At 41.2% G+C, this 21,775-nt stretch overlaps 1 protein-coding gene across 11 annotated transcripts in view; it reads right to left on the reverse strand.

Moving 5' to 3' along the window:
• The window catches only part of ASCC3 (activating signal cointegrator 1 complex subunit 3), a 325,230-nt gene that overhangs the window by 201,751 nt on the left and 101,704 nt on the right, over positions 1–21,775 (reverse strand). For all 11 annotated transcript variants that reach the window (XR_014786638.1, XR_014786639.1, XR_014786640.1 and 8 more), the window contains 2 exons: positions 17,957–18,121; positions 2,285–2,461 (listed from right to left, as the gene is read on the reverse strand). Coding sequence is in view for 7 of the 11 variants with exons in the window: in XM_084827184.1 (XP_084683310.1) it covers positions 2,285–2,461; positions 17,957–18,121 (342 nt within the window). In the remaining 4 variants the exon portion in view is untranslated. The remainder of the gene's footprint in view (positions 1–2,284; positions 2,462–17,956; positions 18,122–21,775) is intronic.

Raw genomic sequence — 21,775 nt, forward strand, 5'->3', positions numbered from 1 at the left:
TAAGCTACTCTCTCACTTCAACCCAATCCCCAAGCTGTAATAGGGATTCTAATGCCTTTGGACAACACTGCAGGGTTGTTGTAAACCACTCGGAGCCTGACTTGCAGTATCTAGTGCAAACTAAACTGCCGGGTTGTCACAAGTTACTCTCTTCCCAGCCCTCCAGAGCAGATTTTGAGGGTGTAGGAGAGGGAATGGGAAGGGATTGCTCCCTTCCAGTTCTGCTCGTGGAAATAGTTCCATCAGCGGAATGACAGCATTGGATTTAACATATTGTGTGTCAATGTTCTTAGTGCCACATCCTCACTTGATGTTGCCTCCAACCTCTGAATCTTTCCAGAGAGAAAACTGCCGCTACTCTACATATACTGGTGCTGCCTTTGGAGCTTGGTATGTTCCTCTTGAATACAAGTAAAGGGGAAAAGCACCAACTTACCTGGAAAAGCCTAAACTTCATCGACAAGCTTTTGGTGCAATCCTTAACAGCTTCTTGAGGCTTATATTAACATTGATAAAACACAGCTTGAGATAAGTAGTCTGTCACTCACTCTCTAATTATATTAACAATTGCATAATTCCTGATCACATTGGAACATAACTAAATCTACCACGGTTTTAAGCAGGGAGGGAGAATAATTCATTAAGGCACCAACAGCTTCCTTAAGCTGAAGCCAGGGAATTCAAAGTCAGAACTGGTACTCTGTGCGCAGCACATCATTACTAAAAGCAGTGAATAAATAACTCACTAGCAAAGAAATAAAATTGGAACTGTCATCTCTATCATCATGGCAAAACATACAATAATGGAAAGGGAATGCAACTCCATCTAGAAAGTCAAAGAATGCTCAAATCCAAGTTTAAGGAAGAACAAAATTACAAGTGTAATCAATCTGGAAAAACAGATGCTATATATTTCCTCTTACAGAGACAAACGTTGCTGTAGCATTGTGCAACTGGACAGATTTGCAAGTTAGGCAAAAGTACTGAAAAAAGCAAAAAGTGAGTCACATCTCATTTACATGTTGCTATATAAAATTCATAGCAGCAATTCACCCATCTCCCCTGTAGCTGCTCTGGCATAGTGTAAACCTAGGCATATTTATTTGGAAATAAGTTCTACTGTGTCTAATAGGATATACTCCTTAGCAAGGGTGTTTAAGATTGCAACATAAGTCCCAAATTCAAATCTCAACTCAGCAAAGGACTCACTAGGTAGCTATGGGGAAGCCACAGCTCCCCCATTTAGAATATGGGGGCCAAACTGCCTTGGTCTTATAGGCTTGTCACAAGGATTACTGAGACAACACTCACTCAATCAGTGGATCACCTTGACTCAGTGAATCACTTTGAAATATTAGTATAAGTGCTAAATACTAGACATTATTACTTCTAGTAGCTTATTCTGCTGCTCGTTTTAATTTGGTTTTATGATACTGTAATGGTTTTATTCTTTGCTGTTGGTTTTATCTTGGCTTTACTCTGCACTGTTTTTATTTTTTGTTTTAATGTTTTTACTTGATTTTAATCTACAGTACACTCCTCAGAGAACTTCGGTTATTGGGTGGTTTAAAAGTACAGTAAATTAAATAAATATTATCTATTTACTTGGAGAGCAATCCTGTGGCCCCTAGACAGAGTCTGGGGGACAAAGGATATTTTGGATTCCTGGATCTGAGGCGGGGGACAGAGCTCCGACCTTGGAGCCAAGAAACCGAGTTCCCCTCCCCCTCACAGCCAGTGCAGAGAGAAACGTGCTGGCTGGTTTTACAAGCTCACAAACAGGAGCTCATAGAGGGGTTAAAGGGGGCATGTTGGTGGGTGGGGAGGGGACTGGGGACATGGGGATCTGAACTATCCCCAGCTGTCCCTCCCCGAAGCCTCCACTAGACAGGCAAAAACACCCATCTAGCTAAAATGTAGAGTGGGAGGTGCAACGCACTTCCCGCTCTGCATTGGATACAAGTAAGCCTCCAAGTTCAGAGGCTTATGAGTATGCAGGGCAGATCCAATAGGATTGTGCTCTTACTTATTTAGACAACACCATCAACATATGCAGCACTTTGAAGAGTTTGTAAACCAAAACAGAAATAAAACAGATCCTGCCCCAAAACAGTTTGCAATCTAAAGTTAAAACTGAGGTGGGCAACAAAGAGGAGGCATGGTTATAGTTAGGGATGAAGATATTAGAGAGATGGTTCAAATAAGTGGGGAAAGTACTGCTTAAACATATTTTAAGAACAGTTCCCTCAACATCGCCTTTCAAAACTTTTATTAAAAAAATTACCTTATTGGTTGCCTTGATCCCTATAAACGTCTGCCCAAGGGGAACAGGCCGAAAACGGCCATCAAAATAAAATAGTCCAATATAGGGATTAACATGCAGAAACGTAGCAACATCAAGGTAATTAGGTAACGTGGCTGAAAGGCCCAAGATCCTAATCATACTTTGTGTAGATTCAACCTGTAAAAAGAAAAAGAAAATACTATTACGTTATCTCAATTTTATTAAAGAGTATACATAGTTGGTCATCACTTTTTGACTGCCTTCCCACTGACTGATTCTCATGACACACACTTCATTGGAAAGCTCTTGACATGTAGATTCCATGAATAACAACTGTTTCACTATAATTCAGAGTGAGGAGCTTATGCCCATAAAGCTTTTTTTTTTTTTTTAATCAGGCTATCTTCTATAACAGTGTACTATAAAGTTTTATTTTTAATATAAAAAAGTGTCAAGTATAATTAAACAATTCCAGATCGGAGCAAAATGACATATGAACGCACAAAAAGTATCTGTACACCTTTATAAACAGAGGTACAGGCCAAAGTACAATGATATGCCAATAGCATGCGGCCTGTAAACAAATCATGAAGGGATTAAGAGACATCTACAGTTAAAAGTAACCCAGTCAAAGTTTAGTTATTGCTCAGAAAAGAAGTCTCTAACTGTTAAATTTAACAAAATAACATTTAAAAGTCTCTGTACACCTTTATAAACACAGGTGCAGGCCAAAGTAAAATGATATGCCAGTAACATACAGCCTGTAAACAAATCATGAAAGAATTTACGTTGCCATAAGTTGTGCGCGCTCATTGGCAAACCTCAAGTTTCAAGTTGTCCACAGACCACAACAAGGATGTTAAAGTGGCCGCCCTGGAGTTTACACCAAGAACATGTATTTAAGGGAGTTTTGTAAATATAAAAGATGTTACACTTTGAATATTTCAATAAACGCAGTTAAGTTAAACCTTTAATTAGATTTGATTGTTCTCTGTGAACTGTGTTCATGGGTAACCAACTGGTTGTTGTTGAATTAAGTATGCTTAAGGAGGAAGACTGTTATAGTAAGAACTTCAAAGATGACTGAGTTCAGGACAAACAGAGCATGAACAAAATTGATATTAGAAGGTGCTAGCAATGTTGAATCAGGTCCAAATCAGATTACAGTATTCATTGGAGTGTGCTCACAATTCTATGGAAACTTGGTATTGACTAAGTTAGCCTTTCTATATCTTTAACACAGCACCCAGGAGCAGTTCTCTCTGTTGTGAACCAACGTTTGGAGGCTGGGGTGAAGTGGGTGGAGTAGAACAGATTAAAATGGAAACAAGATAAAACCAAAGCGTTGCTGGTAGGAAAGGGATATGGTCTGGAGGGGATAAGCCTGACTGTGATTGGGGTCTCTATGACATTATCAGGTAAAGAACTGGGGTGGAGGCCACTTCTGGATCCAGAACAGATTCTTAAGAAGCAGATAGGAGTTATTGCTGAGAGTGGCTTCTTCCACTTTTGGCTAATAAAGATGCCTTTTCTCTGACAGATCAGATCTTGGTATGTTGATCCACGCTTCTGTAACTTTCAGGCTTGATTACTGCAATGCACTGGACATGGGATTGCTCCTGATGGCTATATGCTACCTCTAGTATCAGAAGCAGTATGCCTATATACACCAATTGCTGGGGAACATGGGTGGGAGGGTGCTGTTTCACTCATGTCTTCCTTGTGGGTCTCCTGTCGACAGCTAGTTGGCCACTGTGTGAAGAGAATGTTGCATTAGATGGACCCTTGGTTTGATCCAGCATGGCTCTTCTTATGTTCTTATGTCTCAGAAACTACAACCAGTACAAATGTCTTCTGGCAGGTGCTGAAAGGCAGGCACATATTCAGTCATTTCATGCCACTTATATTGGTTGTCAATTTTTGCATCCCAGCCCAATTCAAGGAGCTAGTTTTAAGTTTTAAAGCCTTGTATGGACAAGGGCCCTTAAATCTGAAGACCGTCTCTTCCTATCTCAGCCCACTTGCCAACTGATGTCTAGTAAGCAGGCTTCACTGTGAGTTCTGTTTTTGGAACAGGTATTACCAACAATCCCCTTCATGGATCACTGCCTTGTTGTGGCGAAGGGGCTTGCGTAACTCAGTGAAGCCATAAGTTATGCCGTGCAGGGCCACCCAAGACAGACGGTGGAGAGTTCTGACAAAATATGGTCCACTGGAGAAGGAAATGGCTACCCACTCCAGTATTCTTGCCAAGAAAACCCCATGGAACGTAACACAAGGCTAAAAGAGATGACGCCAGAAGATGAGCCCCTCAGGTCGGAAGGTGACCAATATACTACTGGGGAAGAGCAGAGGGTATTTCCAAGTAGCGCCAGAAAGAGTGAAGCGGTTGGGCCAAAGCCAAAAGGACACTCAGCTGTGGATGTGTCTGGTGGTGAAAAGAAAGTCCGATGCTGTAAAGAACAATATTCCTTAGGAACCTGGAATGTAAGGTCAATGAATCAAGGTGAGCTGGAGGTGGTCAAACATGAGATGGCAAGATTGAACATCGACATCTTGGAATCAGTGAACTAAAACGGACAAGCGTGGGCGAATTTAATTCAGGTGACCATTATATCTACTACTGTGGGCAAGAATCCCTTAAAAGAAATGGAGTAGCACTCGTAGTCAATAAAAGGGTGGGAAAAGCAGTACTGGGGTACAATCTCAAAAATGATAGAATGATCTCAGTACAAATCCAAGGCAAACCATTCAACATCACAGTAATTCAAGTCTATGCCCCAACCACTGATGCCGAAGCAGCTGAGGTTGATCGGTTCTATGAAGACCTACAACACCTTCTAGAACTAACACCAAAAAAAGATGTCCTCTTCATCATAGAGGATTGGAATGCTAAAGTAGGAAGTCAAGAAACCACCGGGATAACAGGCAAGCATGGCCTTGGTGTACAACATGAAGCAGGACAAAGGCTAATCGAGTTTTGCCAAGAGAACACGCTGATCATAGCAAACACTCTTTTCCAACAGCACAAGAGGCGACTCTACACATGGACATCACCAGATGGTCAATATCGAAATCAGATTGATTAGGTCCTTTGCAGCCAAAGATGGAGAAGCTCTATACAGGCAGTATAAACAAGACCTGGAGCTGACTGTGGCTCAGATCATGAGCTGCTTCTTGCAAAATTTCGGCTGAAATTGAAGAACGTAGGGAAAACCACTAAACCGTTCAGGTATGACCTCAATCATATCCCTTATGAATATTCAGTGGAGGTGAGGAATAGATTTAAGGGATTAGACCTGATAGACAGAGTGCCTGAGGAACTATGGACGGACGGAGGTCCCGTAACATTATTCAGGGGGCTGCAACGAAATCCATCCCAAAGTTAAAGAAATGCAGGAAAGCAAAGTGGCTGTCTGATGAGGCTTTAGAAGTACTTGAGGAAATAAGGGAAGCGAAAAGCAAGGGAGAAAGGGGAAGATATATCCAACTGAATGCAGAGTTCCAGAGAATAGCAAGGAGAAACAAGAAGGCCTTCTTAAATGAACAATGCAAAGAAATCGAGGAAAACAATAGAATGGGAAAGCCTAGAGATCTCTTCAAGAAAATTGGAGGTATCAAGAGAACCTTTTGTGCAAAGACGGGCATGATAAAGGACAAAGAAGGCAGGGACCTAACAGAAGCAGATGAGATTAAGAAGAGGTGGAAAGAATACACAGAAGAACTATACAGGAAAAATCTTAATGTCCCTGATAGCCATGATAGTGCGGTCACTGAACTTGAGCCGGACATCCTAGAGAGTGAAGTCAAATGGGCCTTAGGAAGCATTGCTAACAACAAAGCTAGCGGAGATGACAGTATTCCAGCTGAGCTATTTAAAATCCTAAAAGATTATGCTGTTAAAGTGCTGCACTCCATATGCCAACAAATTTGGAACACTCAACAATGGCCGCAAGACTGGAAAAGGTCAGTTTACATTCCAATTCCAAAGAAGGGCAATGCCAAAGAGTGTTCAAACTACCGTACAATTGCGCTCATTTCACATGCCAGCAAGGTTACGCTCAAAATCCTACAAGCTAGGCTTCAGCAGTATGCAAACCGAGAACTACCGGAAGTACAAGTGGGTTTCGAAGAGGCAGAGGAACTAGAGATCAAATCGCCAACATTCGCTGCATCATGGAGAAAGCAAGAGAATTCCAGAAAAACATCTATTTCTGCTTCATTGATTATGCTAAAGCTTTTGATTGTGTGGATCACAACAAACTGTGGCAAATTCTTAAAGAGATGGGAGTACCAGACCACCTTACCCGTCTCCTGAGAAACTTGTATGAGAGTCAAGAAGCAACAGTAAGAACCAGACATGGAACAACCGATTGGTTCAAAATTGGGAAAGGAGTACGACAAGGCTGCATATTGTCACCCTGCTTATTTAACTTATATGCAGAGTACATCATGAGAAATGCCGGATTGGATGAATCACAGGTTGGAATTAAGATTTCCGGGAGAATTATCAACAACCTCAGATACGCAGACGATACCACCCTAATGGCAGAAAGCGAAGAGGATCTAAAGAGCCTATTGTTGAGGATGAAAGTGGAGAGTGCAAAAGCTGGTTTGAAACTCAACATTACAAAAACTAAGATCATGGCATCTGGCCCCATCACTTCCTGGCATATAGAAGGGGAAGAAATGGAAGCAGTGACAGATTTTACTTTCTTGGGCTCCAAGATCACCACAGACGGTGTCTGTAGCCATGAAATTAAAAGACGCTTGCTCCTTGGGAGGAAAGCTACGGCAAACCTAGACAGCACAGTAAGAAGCAGAGACATCACCTTGCCGACAAAGGTCCGTATAATCAAAGCTATGGTTTTCCCAGTAGTAACGTACGGCTGTGAGAGCTGGACTATAAGGAAGGCTGAGCACCGAAGAATTGATGCTTTCGAACTGTGGTGCTGGAGAAGACTGTTACAAGTCCCCTGGACTGCAAGGAGGTCAAATCAGTCCATCCTAAAGGAAATCAACCCTGACTGCTCATTGGAAGGACAGATACTGAAGCTGAAGCTAAAATATTTTGGCCACCTAATGCGAAGAGAAAAGTACTGGAAAAGACCCTGATGCTGGGAAAGATTGAAAGCAAAAGGGGAAGGGGACAGCAGAGGATGAGATGGCTAGATAGCATCACCGATGCAATGAATATGAATCTGAGCACACTCCGGGAGAGAGCGGAGGACAGGAAGGCCTGGCGTGCTATGGTCCATGGGGTCATGAAGAGTCAGACACGACTTAATGACTGAACAACAATTACCAACAATTTGCAGGAACCAGGGTCTCTTAGTGATTGCTCCCAAACTGTAGAACCTCCTCCTTGAAGACATAAGGAAAGCAATGCCTTTGTTATCTTTTCAGATGGATTGGCAGGCCTACCTCTTCCATTTTGTTTTCAGTTGAGAAAGTGGTCATCTGTAACTCTTTTAAATCTGGAGTGGTGTGTTGATATTGTAAGTTTTTTCTTCTTAATGCATTTTTAAATGATGTAACCATTCTAAACTACTGGAAAATGGTATAGAAGTGGATAGATGGATAGACAGATAGCAAAAAATAAAGGCAAAGAATTACTTCAGGAATCTTAGTTGGATAAGCCTTGTGAACAATTCTACTTCTAAGAAATAAGAACCAACAAGACTTGCTTTTGATTAAAACGAGCAATTTAATTTGTACACCAAGTAGTCTGAAGGCTAAACTGTTCCACATTATGATGGTAACACCGAAACCAATTTGAGTCAAAGAGCAATCCTGTTATGATTTATGGGTGTATCTAATTGACAGGCAACTGTAACAGTGTGAGAAAATATGGGCACCATATCATTTCTGCAATTACTGAAAACTAGTGCATGAAAAAGAAAGGAGGAGCATAAGCAGTTTTTATGGCTGTGTCAAAATGCTTTTCAGTGACACCTACTCTTACTCCAAGACATTAGGGGGAAAAAATGGACAAGAGTTTCCATTTTCTGAACAGCTAAAGTAGCTTTCTGCAGATCTTAAAAGGGCACATCATCTTTCTATATTTGTAATCTACTCATAATCTGTAAAGTTTTAAAAACCTGGAAAAATATTTTGATGAAGATCACTAGTTCAAATCTTGAACACTTTCTTAAGTTTCAGTGCCAGTGGTATATGATACCACATAGATTAACATGCATTTGGAACGTAATTGTTGGCAATGCCACGGTGTTGATACTGAATTTATTATGTGGGGGGGAGGGGAAAGGGATTTTGAACACAGATTATAAGATTAATTGAGACATGGCTGGATTATTTTAATCCCTCTTAATGTAAAAAATACCACCATTAAGTTATTTTAAGGTAATCATTCCTTCAGGAGATTTTGAATTAGCATTAAGCTTACTAATTTCAGCAAAGATTTATATAGCTGCCAACATGTGTGTGGTGGTGGTTGGGTAGAGCGGGGAACATAACTACAATAAAAGAATGGTTCCAGAGGATGTGGTCCAAGATTTGTCAGTGTATTTGAAGAAAGCCAGCAATATTCACTGAAAATTGGACTGTTTTCATTATGTACTAGAATTACAAGCATTAACATTATTAGGCTGTTAATCCCTATGCTATGTTTTCAACATTGCAGTGAAACTTTATTTTTAATTAAAATATATTTTAAAATAGAGCTTTTCTCTGGCATGAGCAAATTTCACCTTAACTAATTAGGACCATAAATTGCCTGTTTTAGGACCACTGAACTAGCCTTAATCATTTTCACACAGTTTATGTTAAGAAACATTGACGAGACACAAAAATGGGGATTTCAGAATTCAGTATGTTATGAACTATCACTGTAATGAGCTATAGAAAAACATATAATTGCTCTAGCTGTTATAGTTTTCATTAAGTACTTCAAAGTTGGCTGAAAAGTGTAATCCTGGAGAGAAAGTGAAAACACCATCTATTAGAAGACAAGAATCTGACATCATTGTTCAAGTTCTTTCATCTACTGCTGGATAATTTCCTGTTGCCGAGGCAAACCCCCTACGTTGGCGCTGGGGGCAAAGGAAATGGAACCAGAGCAGGAGGGCTGTCTATGAAATGTGGGGAGAGAGAGGTGACTGATATATGGTCTCTTGTGTATATTGTCTGTTCGTGTGTTTTTAATGTAAATAGCTTTTAATCTCCGTATACTGTATTTTAATGTTTTTAATCTCTGTAAACCACCCAGACAGCTTTGATTATTGGGCAGTATAAAAATGTAGATGATGATGATGACAATAGATGTACTGAAGCTCCTTTCATTTGTTGGCTCTATCAGGGGATGGGGGCAAATTATATCCTAGGGCACCTCAGTAACAGGAAAACATGGGAAAAATGCTTGAATTTAGGCAGTGGGTTTTTTTCTCTCTCTCTAAAATGGGGGGGGGGTGCTATCTGCCTGGAATCCTTGCTCCAGGCTGCAATTGTTGGTGATGAATGGCACTCACTCTGCACATGCTTAGGCACTATTCTTTGTTATTATTGCACATCTTTCAGGGCATGTTCCTACACATATCTGTGTGCTGTGGCACACTCTAGTGGGAGAATACCACATGAAAACACGTATGTGCACCAGTTTTAAATACATTTTCTTGAAATCTGTAGTAGCTACAGCATGTTCTTGTTCTCCCACCTCAGTCTTCCCCAATGTGGTGCCCTCCGGATGAGTTGGACATTAACTCCCTTTATTCCCAGTGGCCATCCTGTCTGGGAATGATGGAAGTTGCAGTACAACACATCTGGAGAGCACCAGATTGTGGGGGGCTGTATGAAATTGATATTATTATTATGGGACTGACACTGAAATCTAAAACTTAGAAGAAATTCCCATTCTAGTTCCCCACCCCCCAAATAGAAGTGGCCCTTGTTTTCCACCCACCAAGCATGTTGAATATGCTAAGCAGGGTGCTGCCAGTGGCAGCACATACACAGTGCCACTGGATGAAAACAGCACACACATAGGCCTGAACCACATGTTACGTGGCCAAGTCACATCTGAAAACTCTTGGGGTTGCTTCTCTTCTGCAAAGCAGCTGCGTGGGTGGGGGCATGGCGGGGCGGAGGGAGCAATGTGTACTATTTAACTCATCTTTTGTCTGCATCTCCCACCTGCCACTTCCCCCCTAAAAGTTCTTCATCCCACTGCTTTCCCCCAGTTCCAAAAGGTTGCTTCTCTAACAGGCAGGAGCATTTCATAACTTTCCTCCCCAAGAAGTGAATGGAGACAGTCACCTAAGAGTGAGAACTGTAATTTTGGAAGTGATCCTTAAGCTATGTTCATAAAGGACAGATTGAGCTATTTTAGTCCAGTGTCCTGGATTCTCAACCTTTAAGCCTCTCTCAAAAAACAACCCTGCTTAATATCTCTGCTAAAAAACAATTGGTAGGGGCCAGGGGAATCATATCTAAGACCCCACAGACTTCCATGGGTCTACACTGGGAAGAATTTCTATAACATTTATTTAGCAATAAATATTTAGTATTATTATTATATAGTTATTTAATAATATTTAATGCTTAGTTTCACACAAATCTTTAGGTATAAAAATGTAAAGACACAAAAATACAAGCATAATTTGCATAGATGCCATGCATTGAAATGAAAGTATATGTGCCTTAAACATTCAGAACAAAATGCATTTGTAACTAGGCAACTGAGTAATGCTATACATGGCTTAATTCTAACAAATGAATCCTGATGTTTAAAATACTCTAGCCTCACAAGTCTCTATTAAAAGTACCCTTAAATCAAACAAAAGGGGGAAAAAACAAAACAACAACAGCTAATTGCACACAACATTAAACACCCTGTAATTCTGAATTAATCTGCAATGGATGAACATCCATATAATTTTTCTGAGACTGCTTTCACATCTGACAACTAAAAAACCACAATCAAATCTCTTCTTGTGTGCATGTGGTGTGTGTGTGGTGTGTGTGTGTTTGAGAGAGGAATACCACAGGTAACTCTTAACACAGGATAGAATGCAAAAAACTATACCAATACACATTTTGTCAACTAACAGTTTCACATTTTATAATGGACCAATTAAAGCTCAAAGGCTACAATCCAAACTCTCGTTATTCTAGAACCAGGACATTGAGATATTCAGATCTATCAGTTATTAGGGCGACCCTGGTGTCCCCAACATGGTGCCCACAGACACCTCTTTTGGCATCAAGCAAGGCTTCCTGTCTCTCTGATTTTTAAATTTTGCTTTAAGCTTAAAAAAATAATTGGGAGGCTGACATGCTATAAAGGGAAGCACCAGCCTCCAATGCTATATTTATTGCCCCAGAGGCATTCTTAGAAAATAAAAATGGCAGACGGCTAAAGCACTTCATTTTGAAATTCCTCCAGCCACTCAGAAACGAAGAAAAAAGGTAATCTGGGGTGATAGAGAGCATCCTAGGGGGCTAAAGGGGGATGGAGTGGAGAGCAAGGGGTATTTTGCCTGTGTGTGTGTGTCCCCGTTCCATGATTTGTTTGTTGTGAAGTAGTATGTGTCCTTCCTGGGATTGGAGTTTTGTTTTTGGTCACTGCTAGGATTTTGACTGGGTCTTCCTTCTCTCTCTCTCTCTCTCTCTCCCTCTCTCTCTCTCTCTGTTAGTGTGTGTGTGTGTGTGTGTGTGTGAGAGAGAGAGAGAGAGAGAGGTGAATTTTGCTTCATTGTTCTCTTTTTTGATGTGAGTGGATGTTTTGCCTCTGTGTATGTTTCTCTGAGCATCACCAGTTTGAAATCAACTGGCTTTGTGGGTGCAAATATACAATCTGCTATTTGGAGTGCAGCCCCCACCTATCCCTTCTCCTTAGTATCCTGGCTATATTACTGATCTCTGAGCCTCATCAGTTTGCCTTCTGTGACATGGGTGTTGGAGCAGAAAACCGTGGGTTCAAAAGAGTTGGAACTTAGCCCCCACCCCGCCTTAAAGTTACTTTTCTTTTTTGTCTCACCAGTTTGCCATAGTTTTCCCATCCCCCCTCACTACTGCTCATGCTGGGTGGAGCTGATAGGACTTAGTCCAAAACATCTGGACAGCAACACATTGGGGGAGGCTGATTTAGAAGCTTGACATTACCACAGCAGTCACAAAAACAAAATAAATTGTTAGCAGAGAAATTCTGAACAGCCTGAAATGATGAAATCAGGAAGAGGGATACCATTGTTGGCAGTTCTATATTTAGAGCATCATAACCGCAAATGCCTTATTTAATGGACAACTAGCTCTCATTGATTTCAACAGGATTTAATTTTAAGTACATGATGCAGCTATGCTCTAGACTCTACTGAAAAGTAATTTCTTATTTTTTTCCCGATTCAAAGAGCTCAACATGGATTAAAATACATTCTTATCTTCACTGTAGCCTCTCCTCCCATGTTGTAAATTAGCCTGACTTAAATCTTCATCTAGAATTTGAAAGATCTCCTGCACTATTTCACGGCCATAAGCATAATTTAGTATTTCTAATAGTTTCAGAGAAAGCCTAGAGGATGGGAAGAAGACCAAATGAAGGCCAAGAATGTGAAAGCTATTCATATGGAAAGTCCAGAGGAAAAAGCATCATGCCATCAGCAGAAGCTTTAATCAGGCACTCAAAGCTGAATGTTAGATGCTGTAAATTAACAGGTCACAAACTGTACTAATCTTCCATATTTTGCCCTTCACCTATTAAGGAAACTCTGAGACACACAGCACAGGTGGATTCCATGGGAAGACATTATCATTCACATGTGCTGGCCCAGTGTAGAAATAGCATTCCCAATCTCCTAACCATAGTTAAGAGATCAGAAGCAATAGAAGCTACCTGAGGAACTACTGATGGAATTGCACCTATAACATGTAATCGTAACAAGATACTAGAATCCCCGAAGGATGAACCACATTCATCAGGTCTGACAATGCACATGGTGCACAAGCTCAGGCTTTTTGTTGTGCTTCTTCCCAGAAATACCCAGCCTGAATGTCCAAGCAGGATAATTGAGCAAAATGTTGTTACAGCTTATCCATATTAACTATGAAGCTATAGTCTCCAGACATCTCTCTGGGCTTGCAGCAAGGATGGAACCAAATTAGGGTATCATGACTCCCATAAATCCCCATGTGAATACCATGGGAGCAGATAACAGACTAAATATGCATGTGAACACCTGGGAGCAGATAAAAGACTGATCATAAGAAAGCCACAGAAAATTCCTAACCAGAATAAGAAGAAAGAACTATGGAAGCTAACCAAAAAAAAATCTCCTTGCTGAATTCCTCTATGGTGGATCAAAGTGCATTTATGAAGAATCATATTTTCAAACTAGTTAAACATTTCAGACCATATCCCCATTCTCATTTTGGCATTGTAAAAAAATAATTACAATAATTGAGTACCACCAAGCAATGTTGAGCAGAGAGAATAAGTTCTATAGTACAAAAATCCAACTGTCTCTCTGACAGACATGATCTGAAAAACTGACCAGAGGGTTCCTGACAAACTTCAGAGAGTACCCCTTACTGAGGAGTTCACCCGGGGGGGGGGGGGGAGGTTATGAGAGAATGGATTTCCTGTTTACTACTGTTACTAGACTTCCATATGGTAGGCTGACCATTGGCCATGCAGGCTGGGGCATATCGGAGTTGTCATCCGAAACATCTAGAGAGAGCCCCCTGATTTATTGGCTTATTGGGGAATGGTCTCCCCATGCCTCCTATATGCTGGATTCAACTGATGCACTGGGCAGCCAAGAGGAAACTTTTCATCTGGAACTGTGGATGCTTTGGATGGCTCCAGGGGACTACAGCTGCATCCTGCTTGGGTTGAGAAGTAAAGGTTCTTTCCTCTGAAGTCTCCACCTCCTCAAGAACTTTCTGAATAAGAAGACTTAGTCAAAGGACTGAGAAAGAAAGCTGCTGAAAGAAGCCTATTGTGTTCCATGACTTCACAGATTCTTTGCCCCAAGGTTCTCCCTTTCCTCAATGCAATTCTATGTATTACTGAGGATTATATGGATACCACATGCATGAGATCCCTTCTGCTGTAATGCCCCCTCTTGGAAGCAAGGCAGTTACTTAAACTTCTCAAGTGGATGCCTAATCTGACCCTTATGTGGGGTAGTTCTACTTAAAGCTCTTATAATCTGAACTTAGAGTGGTACTTACATACTTTCTTCTATCTTTTCTCATGACGGTTCTTCCCAAGGTACCCACTGTTAACATCGCCAGACCTATGGAGACTTAACCTGTAATCTTTCTAGTCAAAAGCTGCTTGGCCTGTAGTCACAAGACGTTTGGGGATAATGGGTAGTTTGTTCTTGACTTACATGCCCTTGGGTTCTAATGAAGTGCTGAGTGTCTCATAGTCCCAACAAAACTGCTGATATGAGCAATGGAAATAGGAAGGGTAGTTCCATGATGTGGACTGCATCTCCAAGGAGCCCTGTTGCTTCCTACAACTAGTGGTTACACTAAAACTGAGAGAAGTTCAGAAATAAACTTCCCCTTTAGAAAGCACTGACCCATTATGAACATTCAGTCCCAATCCCTCCTAAACCTTGAGCCTAGCTCATGATGGGCTTGCTCAGAGCCAGCCCTCACCCACTGTCACTCCCTTTCCCAAAGCTCAGCCTTGCAAGGAGAGGTATTCAGGAAGGGGCTCCCAGCAGCAACTGAGGCCTCATCTGGATGGCCTCAGATAGCTGAGAGGCCTTGGAAGCTACATTCTCCATGTTCTGGAACAACAATGGACCGTTCTGAGCATGCTCAGGATCATCCACTGTCTATGTACTAGTAGATGTACTAGTAATTAAACAAGGGCCTGAGCACCTTTAGAGATGAAGGCCGTCATTTCTATCACTGCTGCCAGTGTGCCCCTCCACTCTTCCCCCTTCCCAAGAACAGGTTTTGGAGTAGAAGGGGTTAGTGGGATTTTTTCTGGTCTCATTACAAACCTCAAGAGTATTCTCCCAGGCTTGTCCATCAGAGCTTGGAACAAACAGGAATCTCTTCAATCACTAATTTAAACAAATATTTACAATGAAAAGGCAGCTCTGAACTCAACAGCCAAATGATGACCACAGACACAGTAGTATTTCTCTTGGAGCCAAAAGAAAAATGTCAACTGCACTCATTTGCTAAGTGGATATTACTATACTATGTGGTTGCTGGGTCCCCCCACCCCATTTTAAACATTTAAGCATTTTCGTTCTAATCTGTGTTATTTTCAGGAATCCACAACTTTAAACATCAAAGGTACAAATTAGTTTCAGGGGAGTCTTTTGATGTTGTTTCTGCGGCATATGAGCAAAGCTCAAAGCCTTTTTCCACTAAAAAGTTTTTATCAATTCAAGTTAAATAACTTGTAAAAGCAACTTATAAAAATTCACAAAGCACATAAAGTGCAGTCGTGCTGCAGTCGTGCTTTTATACTCTTACTTAAAGTCACATCAGCAATTCCAATACAAAGCTTTTACTCTGCAAAGTATTTGTAACTTGACCCTTGAGCTGAATGGACCAAAATCAGAGCTCCGCAAACAACACCCAGTCACCCACCAAGGATAGCTATCAGACATGAAGCCCCCTGGTGGGCTTTGTGATTCTATCTAATCCCCCAAACAACTCTCTCATATATCCCTTTAATTCACAATAGAGTTCTTCAAAAGCTTACAGCGGAGGTGCTCTTCCAATATTTTAACAAACAGCTTTTTGCATTTAATTTGGATAATCTACAACTACTTACAATTTTAAGCACCACTTTAGCTAGCTTTACTTTGGAAATAATATCTCTCTTGACACCAGGTTTAAAAAAAAAAATCATTTTCACATCTGTTGTTTTTTTCAACTGACATTTAAAAATTCTGAAAGGGCCCAACACATTCTGAGGATTCTACATCTCCCTTTTCAAGTATGAAATCACAAAACCTAAACATAGAATAAGTCTTGCAGGCATGATGTTGCTATGCTATTTTTGGTCACGGCTCAAAAGCAACCCAGCAGTTAACCCAACAACAAACCAAGTTTGGCTGGACCCTAAACAACCGAGCTCCCCAGGTTTGCATGTTGCACTTGTGATCTACGACCCTGGCTAATCATAGGTTATTGATTAAAAATGAGGAGTGTGTGGGAGGCAGAGTGCCATTACGTGCGAACTGTTACGCCAGTACTTTTCCAGCTGCACTGGCTGCCAGTCCATTTCCGGGCCCGATTCAAAGTGCTGGTGTTAACATTTAAAGCCCTTAATGGCTTGGGGCCAGGTTACCTGAAGGATTGCCTCCTCCCATATGTGCCTGCCCGGACCTTAAGATCATCATCAGCGGCCCTTCTCCGTGAGCCCCTGCCAAAGGAAGTGAGGCGGGTGGCTACTAGGAGGAGGGCTTTTTCTGTTGTGGCACCCCAGCTCTGGAATGAGCTCCCTAGTGAGGTTCGCCTGGCGCCTACATTGTACTCCTTTCGGCGGCAGGTGAAGACCTTTTTATTTTCCCAGGCATTTTAGCATTTTAGCTTTCTAAATTTTTATCTTTGCTGTTTTAAATCTGTATTTTAAACTCCTGTACTGCTGCTAGGTTTTATTGTGGTTGTATTGTTATATTGTGGTTTTAATGTTCTATATATTTTAAATTGTTTTATTGTGTGTTGTTTGGTTTTGATTTTTGTGAACCGCCCAGAGAGCTTCGGCTATTGGGCGGTATAGAAATAAATAAATAAATAAATAAATAAAAACAGGGCCATTGAGTACTCTGCTAAAAATTATGTGCCTAGAACTCCCAATTTTTGTTCTGAGAATAAATCAAATGGCTTTTTGTCATAATTAACTAAGTTTGGAGTTTTAGTGTTGCAATTGTTTTACTGGCATGTACCACAATACATGCATCATTGTGCGGTTTGTTTCCCTGTACTGCAGAAATCACCATTTTCATTTTAAAGTAAAGTTATCCAACTCTTAAGATGGCAATCAAGTATCTGGTTCAGATTTACAAGGGAGCCTACCACAGGGCAGATAAACTTTTTGTTGTTGTATAAAGTTTCTTAAGGTGTCACATTTCAGGAATTCCAAAATTGTTACTCATTCACATCAACAAAAAAGAAAGATCCCAGATCTACCCGCTACTATATATCAAGTCTGTTCTTACAAAATCTCACTCTCTCCAGTGCAACTGCCATGCTTGAGAGACCTTCAACAAATTTAATACAGGATGAGCCATGTGGCTCAGAGCCCAGAGTAAAGTGAGAACAATACAACAGCTAGGTCTTGAGCAATTGTACACTCTTCAATCACATCCAACCAAAGCAAAAATTATGCATGGATGCTTAGCCAACAACACTCAGTATGATCAAACCTACATATGAATAAGTGACTTTTTCATGTAGATTACTAATCAGAAACAAATAACTATAAATACATATATTTGTCCTTTTCATTCATATGGGATGCTGGTCTCTTTCTGCTCATTACCACCACCCCCTCCCTATCCCAAGAGAGAGAGAGAGAGAGAGATGAAAATACACTGCCTTTCTCGTTGCAACCTTGACTGACAACTAAATGACTTGGAGGCAGTTTAGGCACAATGAAGTAACTAACTGTAGTCATTTGATTTCTCCCTGGTAATTTTATTACTTGAGATGTTTGCTCCTAGAGGGGGTTGCACATACCTGACGCAAGGTGCGTGCTACTAAACTTTCCAGCACAGGTCCTCTGTCTTCATGTAGCAGGTGTACTTCATCAAGAATAAGGAGTTTCACAAGCTGGGAGAGGGCGACATCTCCAACACTCTTCCTTGTCACCACATCCCATTTTTCTGGAGTGGTCACCAACATCTGAAAAAGAGACAAAAGGAGCTGGAGTGTTATTAGGTTTTCTTGTCTGTTCTTCAGTGCATTTAAAAAACCCCAACACACTGAGTTCTTAAGACCAGATCTGTAAGCTAATGAAGCTAAGCCTATCATCTTGAAATTACTCAGCTCATGAGATCAGCTCCATTTTAGTAGACTACAATGCTAGGCTACTGATGGCCAAACTAGACACGACACTGAGATATTCTTGCAACTGTGTGTGTGTGGTAAATGGAAGCTTTTTTCACCAGAATTCCAATCAGACCCCTCCATCCCAAATACTGGTATTCCAGACAGATCATTTTCCCACACCCCACCAAGCTAGTATTAAACTTTTTAAAAACAAAAGTGCTCCAACCACAGTTCTCCAAATAAAACATCTAGCGGCACCTTGAATTGCTTAATTCAAACAACATCAGCACCTGAATCCAACCCAGAGAACACTGTGTACCTGAAACATCACTCATGCATCATGCAAGGTTGGCCGTGACATAGTACTAGAAATCCCTCTGTTCCTCTCAGCAGAGCATGTAACAGCCATGGCCCTGGATTGTAGCCTGTAAAGTTCCAAGGAAACAGTAAGGCTGGCAAACCCTCACCACACGAGCAGGAAATGCTCTCCCACTGCCAGATATCCTTTTGTCCCTGGACTGAACTGACCTTTTGGGGCCATGTGCATAAAGGCTGATCATGCCCACTAACTTCTAAAAATCAGCATTTCTGTATTAACACTATAGAATTTAATCACATCCTCCAGAAATCCAGAATAATTTCCTAGGTGTTTACTGCCTGGCACTTACTGTTGAGATTTAAGATAAGTTATTTGTTGTGTATTTGCATCTGTATGGCTGAAGTGATAAATCACTGCCCTAGAAGTAATAAATCTAAGCTTTCAAGGACATGTGAAAACATAACCTTCCTCTTTCCTTAAATGGAAAAGCCAACTAATATCCATTAAAATGGGGCTTACTTTATAACTTCACATTTGAGAACTACCTTGTAAACAAAATGAAGCAAACCATTTCAATCAAGCTTCAGTACTTTACAGAAGGCTGCAGGTTTAGATGTTAATAATTCAGGTACACTCCCATGCAACTTACAGGGAGAAAATAAGGTTTATGTTTATTAACAGCTGTTTTAGGATGAGTTATTTTTGATGCACCTGAAAGTGGTTTATACTGGTTAAATAATTTATTCAGTGTGGTCTTCATGAAAGCCACAACTATAACACTGTTTTATCTGCTTAGACCTATCTGAATGAATATATATCAAAAAGAACAAGCATTCTTTTTTACAGAAGATATTTGCTAACTCACTTGACCACAGTCTTGGCGACATCACACAGCCTAATCATATGAAATATTTATAGATGCTGCAACACACTCTATTTATGGCAAACAGGGGGCAAAAGCATCCTACTTTGGTCCACTTAGCATATACATCCCTCTTTATATAGGAGGGGCATCATTGTTCTGCCACTGTCCTTAGCATTAGGACAGATAACTTCCAGAACCAGCTATACTATTAGGCAGAATGAAGTCACCGCCTCCAGCAGCAGATGTTGGAAGGCACCAGAAAGCTGTTAGAGGAGACAGCTGTGTGCTACATGGCCTGCCATGTGCCCCCTAAGCTAGCCTACTGCCTTGTGTATGATGAAAGACACTGTCCCATTGCTAGTGTTGAAGGAAGTCAGCTGCCGGTCCAGCCAGCTTTTGTACCTGGAATGGGCAGGGGGTGCCACCTTCGCCTCATGTCTTGGGCCAGCCCTGCTAACTGCCAATAAGGGGTGGCATAGGAAGCTCTTATAGCTGTTGTTGCATTTATGCTTAGGAAAGATTCCAGGAATGGTTTAAAGCAAGCGTGGGCAACACTTGGCCCATGGGCCACATGGGCCTCTGCCACCCCTGAATTTGCTGCAGCTGCAGCAGCAGCAAGCAGCAAAACAAACAGCGGCAGTGGCCTGAAAATGTGCAGCAAAGCCAGTCCAGGCTGAAGCTTCGGCCAGGGAACAAATGATGTTTGACGTCACCCAGCCTGTAGAAGCTGGGACCATTCAGCACCCCCACCTGCAGAACATGTTCCCTACCCCTGTTGTAGAATATGGGGTTGGGGGGACAGAGAGCACAAGTGTTTCCTACTACATGTTCACCACCACAACCGGAATAACACAGAACATAGTGCAGCATATGCCCTGTTTCAGAGATTCTCCTGGACTATATTGTCAGTACATTAGCAACCACTGATTACCTGTTTACTGTATATACAATCAGATTTTTCTTAAAACCAGATACCATCTAAGAGTAAGTGTGATACTTTACTCTTTATATGGGTGATACAGAATTCTATTTCTTAAGAAACACTCTCTCAGACAAGAATTGTCTGTTTGTCTTTTTACTACCAAGTATTAGCATATCAGTATTATCAACAACCTCAGATATGCAGACGATACCACCCTCATGGAAGAAAGCGAAGAGGATCTAGAGCCTTTTGTTGAGGGTGAAAGTGGAGAGTGCAAAAGCTGGTTTGAAAGTCAACATTAAAAAAACGAAGATCATGGCATCTGGCCCCATCACTTCCTGGCATATAGAAGGGGAAGAAATGGAAGCAGTGACAGATTTTATTTTCTTGGGCTCCAAGATCACCACAGACGGTGACTGTAGCCATGAAATTAAAAGACGCTTGCTCCTTGGGAGGAAAGCTATGGCACACCTAGACAGCATAGTAAGAAGCAGAGACATCACCTTGCCGACAAAGGTCCGTATAATCAAAGCTATGGTTTTCCCAGTAGTAATGTATGGCTGTGAGAGCTGGACTATAAGGAAGGCTGAGTGCTGAAGAATTGATGCTTTCGAACTGTGGTGCTGGAGAAGACTCTTACAAGTCCCCTGGACTGCAAGGAGGTCAAATCAGTCAATCCTAAAGGAAACCAATCCTGACTGCTCATTGGAAGGACAGATACTGAAACTGAAGCTCAAATATTTTGGCCACCTAATACGAAGAGAAAAGTCACTGGAAAAGACCCTGAAGCTGGGAAAGATTGAAGGCAAAAGGAGAAGGGGACGGCAGAGGATGAGATGGCTAGATAGCATCACTGATGCAATGAATATGAACTTGAGCACGCTCCGGGAGAGAGCGGAGGACAGGAAGGCCTGGCGTGCTATGGTCCATGGGGTCACGAAGAGTCCGACACGACTAAATGACTGAACAACAACTAAATCCAAGAGCTTATGCACGCATAAATTCAAACACATGAAACATCTGTAGAAGCAGAAAAAAACAAGAGTCTCTGACTCTAAGCCTAGACTGGATTAAAAAAAAACACCTGTGTATGTGACAAAAGAGAGAGTTCAGTTAAGTGTCAAAGAAATGTATGTTAAAGAAACATTGAATGGATTGTTTCAGTGCATTCCAGGAAAGAAGATAAGATAATAGTTGAATGTGCACATCTGATATTAAGATATGTAACTTCCTCTTCTGCAAATGTTTGAGGCTTAAGTAGCATTGTCTTTCTTAATGTAACTCTGTGTTGTTTGTAAACAAGTAAACAAGGCCCTTTTGTAAACAAGTAGAATTGTAACTACAGCTTGTACTATAAATATATCTGCTTGAGGTTTAGTTCAGAGAGGGCTTCAGAACTGG

The sequence above is a fragment of the Heloderma suspectum genome, chromosome 1 (genome assembly GCF_057233095.1).
Source record: "Heloderma suspectum isolate Gila_16-S chromosome 1, 16-S_ref, whole genome shotgun sequence".
Classification (NCBI taxonomy): Eukaryota; Metazoa; Chordata; class Lepidosauria; order Squamata; family Helodermatidae; genus Heloderma; species Heloderma suspectum.